Source organism: Labeo rohita, chromosome 1 (genome assembly GCF_022985175.1).
Source record: "Labeo rohita strain BAU-BD-2019 chromosome 1, IGBB_LRoh.1.0, whole genome shotgun sequence".
Taxonomy (NCBI): Eukaryota; Metazoa; Chordata; class Actinopteri; order Cypriniformes; family Cyprinidae; genus Labeo; species Labeo rohita.
In genome coordinates this window covers 35,610,525-35,625,353 of record NC_066869.1, presented here as the reverse complement: position 1 = coordinate 35,625,353, position 14,829 = coordinate 35,610,525, and the positions used below count along the sequence as shown (strand labels likewise).

Genomic DNA, 14,829 nt, shown 5'->3' with positions numbered 1-14,829 from the left:
AGCATATGGTTCTTTTTGAGCTTTGATGTACGTTTCGAACACATCAGCAAGCTTAAAAGATTGAGCAAACCCTGTCAAACAGATGTCCCACATTAAGTCATCATGCAGATGAAACATGGCACTTCCATGGCTTGAAGGAAAAAAATTATAAGATTTGTGTGGGTGGCATAAATGTCAAGATTTTTTTTTGAGCATGGCACAGTTTTTGGTAAATGGAAAAAAAGTAACGTAACAATTACGGCACAAGGGTAACTTTCATGAAAGCCTGAGAAGCAGGAGTATCGAAGAAAGAAAGTAAGAAAGACAGAAAGCTAGAAAGCAAGCTAACTAGTTGCTGGGCTGGATAACTTTAGCTTTTACAAGTTATCTAAACCAACATTAACATAAAACTAAATCTAAACGAAACCTTACAGATGGTTTAATCATTGGATGTTTATAAACAATTGTTTACTTTTTACATTTATTATTTTAAGTTGTATTAAAAGGAAATGAACTCAAAAGCTGTTTAACAAAATATAAAAAAAAATGGTTCACAACAAACAAGAGTGTTTCATTGCAGCTAAAAAAATATACAAATATCAAAAATGAATTTGAAAGGTTTTAAATATTAATTTTCCTTAACTTAACAGCACTCTTGTCAGACTGTATTCCTTCACAGGTCATAATCAGTCTGTGGTTCGTATATACCGCTCTACAGTGTTTTTGTGAACGTACTACATTAACAATCTTTAATTAAAAATCTTAGTCACATTTAATTTTCAAATTAGTCTCATTTAAGAATTACAACACCTTCAGCCTTACAATTAACACTAAAACAGCAATTAAAGACTAAAGTTTACTGCCTAGATTTCTATCTCGAGTTGTTTTCGCTTTTCTGTTCGTCTCTCTTGTTCCCTTTTCCTCCTTTTCTTCTACTCCTCTCCTATCTCAGTACATCTCATTCTTCTGCTCTTTTCCTGTTGCTTTCAGCAGAAAGCACACCAAGGCGAGGGGTCATTACATTAGGAAGTAACACCTTAAAACTCTAAAGCCCCTGTTGTACACACACTTACCCTATTATGTGTGTGCTTGCGGACATAACAGGCTTATAAAACATAACTGGCACGGGAACACAGACAATTGGTTATGTAAGGAGAGAATGGAGTCCTTGGTTAGGCTAAAGCTTCAATATCCTGAGATGTTTACAAATGGATAGGAGCAAACAGCACACAAACATATTTCCTTACATGCACACACACACAGTCGTGAGAATGTTGTGCACAGACACAATCACAAGTAAGGTTCAGCGTGGCTTTCCGGTCTCATTGTGGGCATCTGGTATCATAACTACGTCTGCCTGAATGAGCATGTGAAACAGAGAGAATGCAGGAAGAGAGAAAAACACTAGATTAAAAAGATATAAAGGAAAGACAATTAATTATAGTGTGAATTAGGGCAGGATGATATTCGTGTTATAGTTATGGTTATTTTACTTATAAAAACACCGTCACAAGTGAAGTGATTTCAATGGTTTTTCTAAATACTTATTAGACCGGTTTTGTCTTGCAAGCAAGAAAGTGTTAAAATGTTTCTCAAACTCTGATTAAAGCAAAAACAGCATCAGAGTAAGCAAGATTTATGCGAATCAGCACAAACATAATGCATAGACCTAGCGGAAAGATATTTTTGCATAGAAATAGTGTGACTAATTCTTTGACCTATGCCACTGTTTCACAAACACCTGAGGCCCTGACCATAAACCAAATGCAGCAATGGTACATTTACTTGTCTACATGATGGCATCTGTGCAAATGCATATAGTAAGCAATAAAAAAAGAAACAGGAAAATGGCAAAAAAGAAAAAAGCCAATGTGGCAAGTCAATTTGTTTAATTTGTCTCAACTCCTTTTTAATGGTTACATTAAATTTGATTAAATCAAAGAGCATGTCTAATTAATTTAAGTCATGAAACTTATACAATTTCACATCAATTTAATAAAGGTTTAAAAAAAATGACATGTTTAGGGCCCTATGAAATGCCCTATTTTTTCTCACCATGTTTTATTGTTATCAAATTCTGTGTTTTAGCATGTATAATTATTTGAATGCATAGTTAATTTATTCAAATTTATTCTGTTTACCCTCAGAAATTGTGTTGTGTATTTAAAATGTTCTGGTTATCAAATGAAGACATAAAACATTAATTTCAATTATCTTAATTATTTCAATTAACAAAATTATTGAAAATTAAGCAAACTTTTTTGGCAAACAAAGGAGAATGTACTATTAAAATAAAATAAAAATAAAAAATGGAAGAAATGTTGTGTGATTATTCCCTAAAAAATAATGTTTGTTTCATTTTAGTAGCAGTAATAGTAGTGATATATATCTGGCACAATGTCTTTAAGTTAAACCGGACTTTTATTTTGACAGGGTTGCCGTGTCTACCTTTACATTTCTGTGTGTATATGATATAACGTAAAAAGAAACGGTCAAATGCTCATGAAGTGACTCTCAGCAGATATTGTTCATGTATTTATGTATGCATTTAGTGAGATGACAGATGCTGAAATCACCCCGAGCGTCACACAGACTTCAGTGTGTGTAGTAAACAAAACCGCTCCTCTACTCCATTCATTAAAACAGAGACACGCAGAACATGCAGGATTCACATTTAAATGGTATTTTTGCAGTGTAATATTTACAGATACTAGTGCATATTACAGTTTGATTTAAGTGTAATGACATACTTTTGATTAATTCATTAGAACTTTGACAAATTCCGTGACATTCAGCATTATTCAGTAAGTTCCAATTTTATGACTAGATTCTGTGATTCTGTCCACGTTTTCCGCATCGCGGAAATCATAGAACCCTATAAAAGTCTTCATGAAAGACTCAAATGCATGTTATAGATTTTATTGTGAATGATTCACCCAGTGTGTTTAATTTTTTGTAACCTCTTTATTTACAATAACACTTCTAAAAACTTCTTGGTGATGCATGCCGAACTTCTCCAATCATTTAGTATGTTTAAACCCTGCCCCTCCAAAAATGAGTACAACTTTATATTGTTTGTTTTTTCCTCAATACAGAAGAAAAGAGATGCTGCTACTTCCATTTAATCACACATTTAACTGTATGCAGCTGTATGTCACTGAGAGATCATGACTGCATTTGAGAGTTACATGCAGGGGAGAGTGGGACTATTGTTCGAACAATCAAAAATTAGCTATGCTGGGAAATCACTATCATACGTCCTTTAAAGTGATGGTATATGATGAAGTTAAAGAATTTAAATTTATCTTTTAAATCAAAAAGATTTTTTTAGTTATTTAGATGTAAAACAATGAGACAATCTTTTCATCTACATGTTTAAAAAACAAACAAACTCATGACTAATCATACAGGGAGGCTGGAAGGATTGCTTTCCAATGCAGTTCTACAAAAACCACAAATGGGTGTATGTGCCACAATCATCAGAGTGACTAACCAACATGCACAGTCTGTTTGACCACCACATTAAATTAATGAACAAAATGTTAACGATCAAATGCAATTGCTGCAACAACAGCACTCTTCGTACCAGACATTAATTTACACTGTTTGGGGATAAGTGGTAGAAAATTACTGCAATTTGTAAATATGACGTCAAACTTTAAGAGACAACAAAAAAACTCAGTTACAGACACACACTAAAGGCACCATATGCTTCAAGTCAAATCGAACAATGAACTGGTGTGACGTCATTTTGAACAAAATCAGGCCAAATCTAAGTTTGTTTGGAGTTTCATGCATTCCAAGCATCTTGCCAAAAAACAAAACAAAAAACTTCCCAGAAAAGTTTGCTCTGGCTTTTTTGATGTAGAAATCTCCAGTTAACTTCTCCTGCTCAGTCCGAGATCAGACGTCCCTGAGTGAAAGCATGAACACATTCTCTGTAATCCTAATTGAAAGACACACAGATGCTGTATTTTTTTTTTTTTAAGGGGTCATCAGATGCCCATTTTCCACAAGTTCATATGATTCTTTAGGGTCTTAATGAAAAGTCTATAATATACTTTGGTTAAAAATTCTCAATGGTTGTGTAAAACAACACCCTTTTTACCTTGCCGAAATCAGCTTTGCAAAAATCATCTAATTCTGGTCGAGGCTGCTTTAAATGCAAATGAGCTCTGCTCGCCCCGCCCCTCTCTTCTCTCTGTGAAGTGACGAGCCTGTTTACTTTAGCCGCATTTAGCTGCTAAACTTGCTAACTAGCACTTTATTAGGAAAGGCGATCACAAAGATTCATAAAAAAATACTTCTGCTGTAAGTGAAGCTGGATCATGAATGATTTGCGCGAACATAGACGGATATATGTAGATCGGGAGGCGCATTCCCTTCACAAACAAACGTAATCTACTGCATCTTCAGCGGCTCAGATGTCGGGAGTAAATGACGACCACTATGTTCATTATTACATCCAGCAACACAACACCTCAATCGCTCAATCGAAGATATTCTTGTCTAACTTACATCCCTGCTCCAGCATCCAAACAAAAGAGGGCGGACTGTTACAGCTGATCTGTGGTAAAACGCTCATGTCAATTAACTATCATGGGAGTGGCCTCTGTCGGTGTGACGCAACAACGACAGGCATCTGAGAATGGCTCGATTTGAAAAAGGGGATATTATTTTTACAGATTAATTAAAAAACACTGCACAGATTTCTATCATTATAGGGTAGATTCGTACATACACTGCCAACACACATTAATGTTCAAACAACATGTAAAAGTGAACTTAGCATCCGATGACCCCTTTAAATACTGTAAGGCAGCATGTCCACCAAAGCTTTTTTCATTTGAGAAGCTGTGGTAGTTATGATACAGAATATCAGCTTTAGTAATATGGCAGATGCATCATGAATGAAATGTTTCTTAAAGCATTATATATTTTCATAACAATACTATGGTAGTCCAGCAATTCCATCTGGTAAAGACATAAATACTTTATTTCAGAAATACTGTATTGTGCACTTACATTTTTCTGGTAAATATTCCTTAAAAAATAATGTTTTAAAACTAATTTTATAAGTGGTAGAAGAACTATCATTACATTAAGTAATATATTTCTGTCACAGTTTCTTCAAGTTAAACCAAACCTTTTTTAACAGGTTGCTGTGAAGACCTTCAAGCTTCTGTTTATATATGATACGATGACAGTTTATCTCAAAAGAAATGGTCAAATGCTCATGAAGTGACTCTCAGAGCAGTTCTAGAGATTGTTTTCTTGTTCATGTACTCCTATATTGAGGCAGTAGAGGCTGTAATCACTAAGCATCAGTATGCATGCATTTGCACCATTCATTCACACAGAGACAGGCAGAACATGCAGGATATATATTTAAATAGTCTTTTGCAGCTTAATATTCACAGACACAAGTGCATATTGCATTTTGATTTAAGTGTACTGACCTACTTTTGATTTATGCATCACAAATTTGGGAAATTCAGTAACATTCCACGGTATACAGGAAATTATGTTTTTGAGACTAGATTTTGCGATTATTTCCGCACCGATGTACACACAGCACATATTTACATATTCATCTAAACACATTGGGATGTTCACTAACAGTATACCACTTCAAAGGTATTTTGAACTTCTTTTTACCCCTGAATGAAAAACGAAAAAAACTTTGCGGTGAGTATACAAGGGCCTTAACCAAGCCTGGTCCTTAATGAAAATACTACTTTAACATGTTAATCTGATTACCACAAAAACCCACATTAATAACCAACTGAAAATCTCCCAGCTAGTGGATTACCCTAACATTACTAATTTATCATTGAGCTGACACTTATCCAAAGTGACAGTCATAAAACTCTTTTTACTGAAAAAACCCACTGAAAACTGGAAGTAAGTTGCTTGCTAAAGCACACAATTGTAATAGCTCAAGCATTAACCGATGGCAGATTTAAACATACAACCTTTTGGTTGCTTTCCCAGATTTTTAACTAACAGGTTGCAGTCAGAGACACAATGCAATTAATTATGCAAAAGTTAACACAACATCAAAGGTGCAGTAATGTGTTCAGAAGGTGTTAGTGCTTATCTCTTCATTTATTTCACACTGTGCCAGCAGTCACAGTACACATCCAAACAGTGGATTTTGGATTTCTCTCAGCTTGAGGCCCCTGAGAGTCAGAGGTCCCAGGGCCTGATCCGTAACAATCCTATCTGGGCTACAGAGTATTCTTTTCGAACATAGTGGTGTACCTGAACATAAAGGCAAAATATGAATTCCTTTAAGGAAGTGCTTTAATTATTTATAGCAGCACAAAGAGGCCCAGATCTGAAGGGCTTACACTATAAACCACATTCCTCACATTCTTTTGATTCATTAAATTCCTGGGCTCAAACTCACAACCCAAAAGTCCCACACACAACTCAAAGGTAGTTTTAGTGACCACAGAGTTTTAGTGTGCGCAGATACAATGATGGTAGTTTACTCTAATGAGCTTTTGGTCTGGGACTAAATGGTGCTGTGACGTTTGTTTATTTCAGATGGTTTAAATGAGGATGATCTAGTCTGGACTGCAGGGCATGGGAAGGAAACACTCCCTTCCGACAGATGAGTAATACACGTCTGAAATACCACAGAAAAAAGGTCCTACCAACTCTGATGAGTGTAACTATATTAAGCAGCTCTTTAAAAAGCCCCGTGGGCTCTGATTACGACAAAACTGAGCGTAAATGTGGAACAAAACAGTAACTTGCTCGACTCTGTTTTGGCTGCATACTAAAGGGAGACCACAATTCCCCCAAAATGAATACAACTGGAGCTTGTGGCGCCTCTAAACAAGCTGGTCTAAATGAAACAATGTATTCAATGTCTGATCCCGCTATGAACTGGCAACACAATCTGGACATTTTAAATCAACTGTACATGAAAAAGTCCACATTTAACCATTTATACATCACAAGCTTATTTAAAAATGTTTAAATAAACAATTAAGGCAGCTTGAATTGTATAAATTGTTTCCTCGAGGCGTTTTAAATGTTGTCTGAACCGTTTTACTCAGACATTAAGTCAGCTTGAATTGCATAAACACTTTTCTTGAGACATTTTAGGACAGACTTAGAGTTGTATAAACCGTTTCTAGGTGTATAAACTGTGTATAAGCCAGCTTTAGTTGTATATTTTGCTTCGTTTAGACAGTCCACAGTTTCTCAAAACAATTGACGTTATGTCTATTGTGCAGCAACGTAAGTAAATAAACAATCATAAACACACAAACCGTGTCTTAAAATCTAGTCGGGTTCCCTAACTAGGCAACAGTGGTCTCTTACCTGTTGCGTCCTGTCGGCAGGATTCTTCATGATCGCATGCCGAAAACTATTGTCCACATATGACGCCATTCTGTCCGCGTGCAATCACATGTAACAAAGGATCTCCTTTATTAAAGTTCAAACATTTCCTTTAACGCTTCCGACTCCTTTGTTTAAGCTGAGCCGTCATTTGTAAAACCCCATATGTTCCCTAAAAGACAAATGTCTCGTCGTGGGCCAGTTTCTGAGCCCCGGGCTGGAGTTGTATTGAAAGCACGGGTAACAGTAGATCCTCGCAGCGGCGTACAGGGAGCAAATATTTACCGTTAAAAGTTTGTAGCATTCAAATATGTCTTTCCAACGCGAGCGTAATGGCTACAATGTAACACAATCACGTTTTGCCGAGTAGCATCACTGAAACAACTATACAACAACAAAACACGTCCACAAATGTCTGAGCATTGTCTTGGGTCCGGATAGAGGTTCACCGATATAACGGCTAAAACTCCGTTGTTTCGGGGTCGCTGTTCATCACTCCGCGTCCGGCGAGTCTCTTCCGTTGCGTCTAAGGCGAAAGCCGACACTAAACGTCCGTTAATCCAAGTTGGAGGAGTTTAACAAAGTGACGTGCGTCCATAGCGACTCTGCGACAGACACCGGACGAACGAACGGGCGGGGTGAAACTGGACCGGTGACAACGCCGTGATTCACAAGATTTGAAGCAAGAAATTAAACGGCGGGATCTCTAGCGCCTCTGCTGGACAAGAAGTTTAGTCAAACTTTAAGGTAGGGCTGCGGCGACCAGTGGACAACAAAGCGCATTGCATAATAAGAAAATGTCCTAGTTTTTTGGCTTTGAAAAAGACTTTGGATCTAAATTCTCATATTTAAACGCCTTACTTTTTTTTTTTTTTTACTTTTAATTGAATTAAAAAAATAATTGTTTCTGGCTGACAATTGGTTCACAACCGGTATAAATACACTACCTGTCAAACGTTTTTGAACAGTAAGATTTTTACTGTTTACAAAGAAATCTCTTCCGCTCATCAAGCCTGGATTTATTTGATCCAAAGTACAGCAAATAAGTACATTTAAAAAAATATATATTTTTACTATTTAAACAAGTTTTCTTTTTGAATATGTTTTAAAATGTAATTTATTCACGTGATCAAAGCTACATTTTCAGCATTACTCCAGTCTTCAGTGTCACATGATCCTTCAGAAATCATTCTAATACTGATTTGCTGTTTAAGAAACATTTTTTTTTTATTATTATCAATATTTAAAACAGTTGAGTACATTTTTTCAGGTTTCTTTGATGAATAGAAAGATCCAACGAATAGCATTTATCTGAAATAAAAAGCTTTTGTAACATTATGTACACTATACCATTCAAAAGCTTGCAGTCAGTATATTTTTAAATACTTTTTAATACTGCAAGGATGCTTTAAATTGATCAAAAGTGATGATAAAGACATTGCAAAAGATTTCTATTTCAGATAAATGCTGTTCTTCTAAACTTTCTATTCATCAACGAAACCTCAAAAACTTCTACTCAGCTGTTTTCAACATAATAATAATAATGTTTTTGAGCAGCAAATCAGAATATTAGAAAGATTTCTGAAGGATCGTGTGACTGGAGTAATGATGCTAAAAATTCAGCTTTGAAATCACAGGAATAAATTGCATTCTAAATTATATTCAAATTTCAAGTTATTTTAAATAGTCAAAAATATTTCAGAGTTTTACTGTTTTTGCTGTACTTTAGCTCAAATAAATGCAGTCTTGGTGAGAAGAAGACTTCTTTAAAGACTTCTTTTGTATCTTAGAACAAAAATTGCTATCACATGTATATGGCATTTACCTGTTTTAACATTAAATATATAACAGCACAATGAAATATGTGGCACAGTAACCAACAACGGGCTTTTTTTTATCTCTGACTTTCAGACATCATTAATTAAACACTGAGCCATTAGACTCATTATTCATTTAATATTAGGCCTATAAACAATTTAGGATGTGAACATTCTAATCAATCAAACTTTTACTAAAGCTATAATTTGGGAAGTGTTTAGGCATGTTTTATAAGCCGTTTAAACCTATTTAATGAAGTGTTATTAAGAATATCAGAGAGTTTAATTGTTTTGTAGAAGTGAAGGCTGTTATCTGTTTATATGTTGAACCTAAAACGACCAGCAGGTTGCGCTAGATTACTGTATATTTAGTGAACACTCGAGTTAGTTTGTAATACGAGGTTCAACTGCAGATGGTTCTTGAACTTGTGATAGAAATGCCGAAGCCAAATAAAATAAATAAAACACATTTTAAATTATTTATATTTTAAATAGCGTATAACATATAATTTGCTATAATTTACTGTTGTTTTATTTGCAGTAACGAAGCACTACATTTATTGGGCTATTTATAAAAGTTTATTTACTGAAAATCTCAGGAGGTACTCAAAGTAAATAATTTACATTTTACATCATTTGCATATAATCTGCATTGGAGTTCAGCTGATAAAGATAGAAACATCTAGGCAAGATTTCTCATGTGCACGATCATATTTACAGTGTTTGCACAGTTTTATTTAGGGACAAATGTCTTCCCAGACATCCAAAACCTCCCTTTGGGACAACCACGAGCATCCTAAATTAGATAAAACAATCCGTAAATAAAGCATAAATAAAGTTTTCTTTTTAATATTCTTTAGGGTAAAGTTAAGGTTAGTCCATAACAATTATAAAATATATTCTACACTGACTTATGGGAACTTGTGTCACTGTGGGAACCTAAATTGAGGTCCCCATGGGTAAACAAGCTTGTAAATCATACAGAATATTTTTTTGAGAATGTAAAAATGCAGAACGTTTTCTGTAAGGGGTAGGTTTAGGTGTAGGGTTAGTGTAGGGCAATAGAACATACGGTTTGTACAATATAAAAAACATTACGCCCATTGAGAGTCCCCACAAGGATAGTAAACCAGACGTGTGTGTGTGCGTGCGTGTGTGTAGGTTTGGCTGTCCTTGTGAGGGCCAAATTCTTAAAAACATCCTTACAAATAGTGAAATATTTTGAAAACTTGTCAAATGTTTCTTGTCAAAAGACATTTGAAATATTTTCGATTTTTTGAAAGACTCACAAAATCCTTTGTTGTTTTTAAATTATAAAGCATTAATTTGGTGCTATCAAAAGATCAGTAATGGTGTACAGCCTAATACTTGACAGCAAAATCACACTTCCCAATTGTTTTTAATAAAGTGATCCAGAATTTATCCACCACCCGCATTCAGACAAAGAGAAATCACACATAACACACGCCTACAGAGATGTGATGCAATGCATCAATTTAAGTGTACATAAACAGGGTGTTTTGAAGCTCTCAGACTTCATGTACTTAGACGGAAAAAAGGACTGGTGTAAATCACGAGGTCAGTAATATATCTACAACAAAAGAGCTGGGAAGCATCAGATGCATACACAAAGAGAAAAGAGCAAGGGTATGATGAAAGGAGTGTGGGATGGTGGGCTGAGGGAAAAAAAAAACCCAGGGCAGATAGAAATTCTTCGGTTTCTATAACAGTTCTGTATATCAGAAACAAGGGTCACTAACATGTGTGTGCAAAGATCTATATGACACTAATTACCACCATGAAGATGGGTGTTAGAAGTCTGTGACTAACACCAAGGGTGCTAGTGCTCTGTTCCCTTAGCAACAAAGAAGTACTGAAAATATTGCTGTTTTATCTACCTAATCTATATGGCCAGATGGTTAAAGCATGGGTGTGTGTGGGTATATAAGGTATCTGTGTGAAAGTATATATAGGCGCTTGTTTATGCCATGATTTATGGCTGCTTTGTATGCTTACTGTTCATGTGTTATTTCAAACCTTTATTCATCCTGTAATTTACATCCACAATCAAAACTTAGCAGCATACAACAAAATATAACTTTGTCATCCTGTAAAAGCAAACACTATGCCCACCTATATGTTTTTTTCTCTCTCTATCCTTTTCATCCGTGTACGATTATGCAAATATTGCCTGTGAGTATTGTATAAAAGTGGTTTGGATTTTTCATCGTTATTCTGGGCTGCTCTCTGATTTATTTGAGGTAATGATGGAAGAATGATTGCTATAAGGAAAAACAAAGGTTTGATGTTTTTCTACACAAACATACACACAGTTTAAATATCAAAGGATCCAAAATTCAAAATGCATCTGTGCTTACAGTAATTACTGATTTGCGTGTGTACGTGTCTCATCACATGTTGTTCAACAGCTGTTGTCACTCTTCTGTCCAATTGCATCGGTCTCTCAAGACATAATAGCACTGCTAGAGGTAATACATGAACAGACACAAGCACCTGCAAAATCTCCAAACAGAACATGGATTGATCACACAGTGCCAACAATCATATTGTTATGTGACTCATATTATGACTCATATATATACACAACATGACCAAAACTATGTGGCAACCTAAACAGCCTGAAATGAGAAACCTGCACGACGCTCTTTCTTCTGTGAAACACAAAAGAACTGTTTTTGGCCACACAATGAAAGTCAGTGGAGTTCAAAGCCAGAGAAAGATGGAGAGAGATTTTCCAAAATAAATAAATGTGCTTTGTATATAACAAAATGTTACAACTTTGTTGCTGTAAATGGTGTAAACCTTGAAAACCTTAACACTACTGTATATATTTTTGAGCTTTTTAGCAGGACAGGACAGGACTTTTTAAAAATGATAGTTTTTATTATTAGTTTTTATTTCATATTTTCTGTTTTCATTTTAAATTTAATTTAAGTTTTTGTCATTTTGTTGTGTTTATGTCATTATTATTAGTATTTTTGGTAACACTTTACAAGAAGGTTCATTTGATAACATTAGACAACTACATTAGTTAACCATTAGTTAACATGAACTATGAATGAACAGTACTTCTATAGCATTCATTAATCTTAATTAATGTTAATTTCAGCATTTACTAATGCATTATTAAAATAACAAGTTGTGTGTTAACATTAGTTAATGCACTGTAACTAACATGTAAACTAACATGAGCAAACAATGACTGTATTTTTTCAACTAACATTAACAAAGATTAATAAATAGCATAGAAAATGTATTGTTTATTATTTTGTTTACCAAAATATAACTTTTTTTAACATATAAAATACATGTTATTGTTTATTTAGTGCTTACCTGAATAAGATATTTCACATAAAATATGTTTATATATAGTCCACAAGAGAAAATAATAGTTGAATTTATAAAAATGACCCAGTCCAAAAGTTTATGGCCCCTTGACTGTTTTGTTACCTGATTGATCCACAGCTGTGTGTGTGTGTGTGTGTGTTTTTTTTTTTTTAGTTCATGAGTCCCTTGTTTGTCCTGAACAGTTAAACTGCCTGCTGTTCTTCAGAAAAATCACACTTTTAAAAATTACACTGAGGACAACTGAGAGGCTCATATGCAACTGTTACATAAGGTTCAAACACTCACTGATGCTCCAGAAGGAAAAATCATGCATTAAGAACAGAATTAAGAATGTGTACATCTTTCTTATTTTGCCTAAATTACATCTTTTATTCATTTAGTACTGCCCTTCAGAGGCTACAGAAGATAGTTACATCTTTCTCAGAAGACAAAATAGGTTAAATTTACCCTGATCTGCAAATTCAGTAAGTTTTCACCTTGGCTCTTAAAACACTGTGTTTCATTCTGGAGCATCATTGAGCATTTGAACCTTCTGTAATAGTTGCATATGAGTCTCTCAGTTGTCCTCAGTGTGAAAAGATGGATCTCAAAATCATACAGTAATTGTTGGAAAGGGTTTGTGGGACCTGAAGGAGCCGGCAGTTTAACTTTTCAGGACAAACAAGGGACTCATGAACAACTATCACTATACAAAAACACAGCTGTGGATCATTCAGGCAACAACACAGCATTAAGACTCAAGGGGGTGTAAACTTTTGAATCGGGTCATTTTTATAAATTCATCTATTATTTTCTCTTGTGGACTATATGTAAACATCTTGTGTGAAATATCTTATTCAGGTCAACTGCACCACAAATGCTGTCGACTGAGTTTAGCTACTAAATCCTTTAAAATTTGTCACCGCTATATTTTCTCTAAAAGCCAAAACTGTCAATTTTAAGCAGAGTGTTCACTTACTTTTGATCATGTGGTGTAGATAAATGTACACATTTTTGTACAAAAATGAAATTTGTTCAATAAAATGTAAGGACTTTTATTTTTATCTTTGAAGACCTGACATCCCCTTTGAAGGATTTGAATCATATCGTGTTTGATCCTCAAGAGCAGCTGAGCTGGTTGTGTATGAAAATAATGAGCTGGGTCTGTGATTTGGGCAGCACTTCAAAGATGTGTCTCCTCATTTGTGTCTTCCTCAGAGAACCTTATTAAACATGCAACATGCTCACACTACTTTCTGCTATTGCAGACATTTTATTGTAAATTATAATCACCTTTGGCATCTTCTGAAGACAATGTCAATTTACTCAAAGGTTCAAAGACAAAAAGTGTTTCCCCACAGACTCAAGAAGAATCAGAAGACAATATGATAGTTTAAAAATAAAGAATAAAACATTTAATTAAAAAATGTACAATTGAAAAATACAAATAAATTAGCTGTTTATATTGTAAAAATCAAGGGATAATGACATAAATATTGCAACTTGAAGTAAATCATTTGCATTTGTTTTTGACTACTTTGAATTGGATTAATTACTAATTTGAATATGTCCCAGAAATCATCATAAAAAAAAAAAACACTATATGACACATTAAAGGGCCTAGATAAAATATCAAGATTAGTTTAAAGGGATAGTTCACCGAAAAATGAAAATTCTGTCATTAATCACTCACCCTCATGTTGTTCCAAACCCATAAGACTTTTGTACATCTTCCGAACACAAATTAAGATATTTTGGATAAAATCAGAGAGCTTTCTAACCCTACACAGACAGCAGGGTGCTGCTGACGTCATACACGAATGCTCTGTGCCTTGTTTATGTGCAAAGCACACTTATGCATTGTGATACTCTCCATAATAGCACTAGGGTGACGCGGAGGAAAATAATTGTGGAGTAAAGTTGTTATTTTTGTTTGCTTTGCTCAAAAAAAAGTATTTTCATAGCTTCATAACATTACGGTTGAAGCACTGATGTCACACAGACTTTTTAACAATGTCCTTATGTTTCTCTGCCTTGACTGTGGTAGTACAGGGGGTCAGAAATCTCTCGGATTTCATCAAATATATCTTAATTTGTGTCTCGAAGATGAATGAAGGCCTTGTCAAAGGTCTTTAATAGAGCTTAAATAACTTCTACTAAAACTGGCACCGCATACTTGCTAGGTCACGGCACAAGTATGTAAGGTCACCGATTTTTATGTAGAGAGATAATATAATTGATGTTGGTCTTGCTGTCAGCAGAAAAGTAACTAGAAATTAAACATCCTTTTCATTTTGTAACCATATAAGTCCATTTTTGTGCAGTAGCA

General features: G+C 34.7%; 1 protein-coding gene across 3 annotated transcripts in view; it reads right to left on the bottom strand.

Annotated features, from left to right (window-relative positions):
* Positions 1-8,021, bottom strand: part of rapgef2a (Rap guanine nucleotide exchange factor 2a) — a 43,848-nt gene extending 35,827 nt beyond the window's left edge. For all 3 annotated transcript variants that reach the window (XM_051106918.1, XM_051106920.1, XM_051106929.1), the window contains exon 1: positions 7,318-8,021. In XM_051106918.1, the coding sequence (XP_050962875.1) occupies positions 7,318-7,386 (69 nt within the window). In that variant the 5' untranslated portion in view covers positions 7,387-8,021. The remainder of the gene's footprint in view (positions 1-7,317) is intronic.
* Between the last annotated feature and the right edge of the window lie 6,808 nt (positions 8,022-14,829).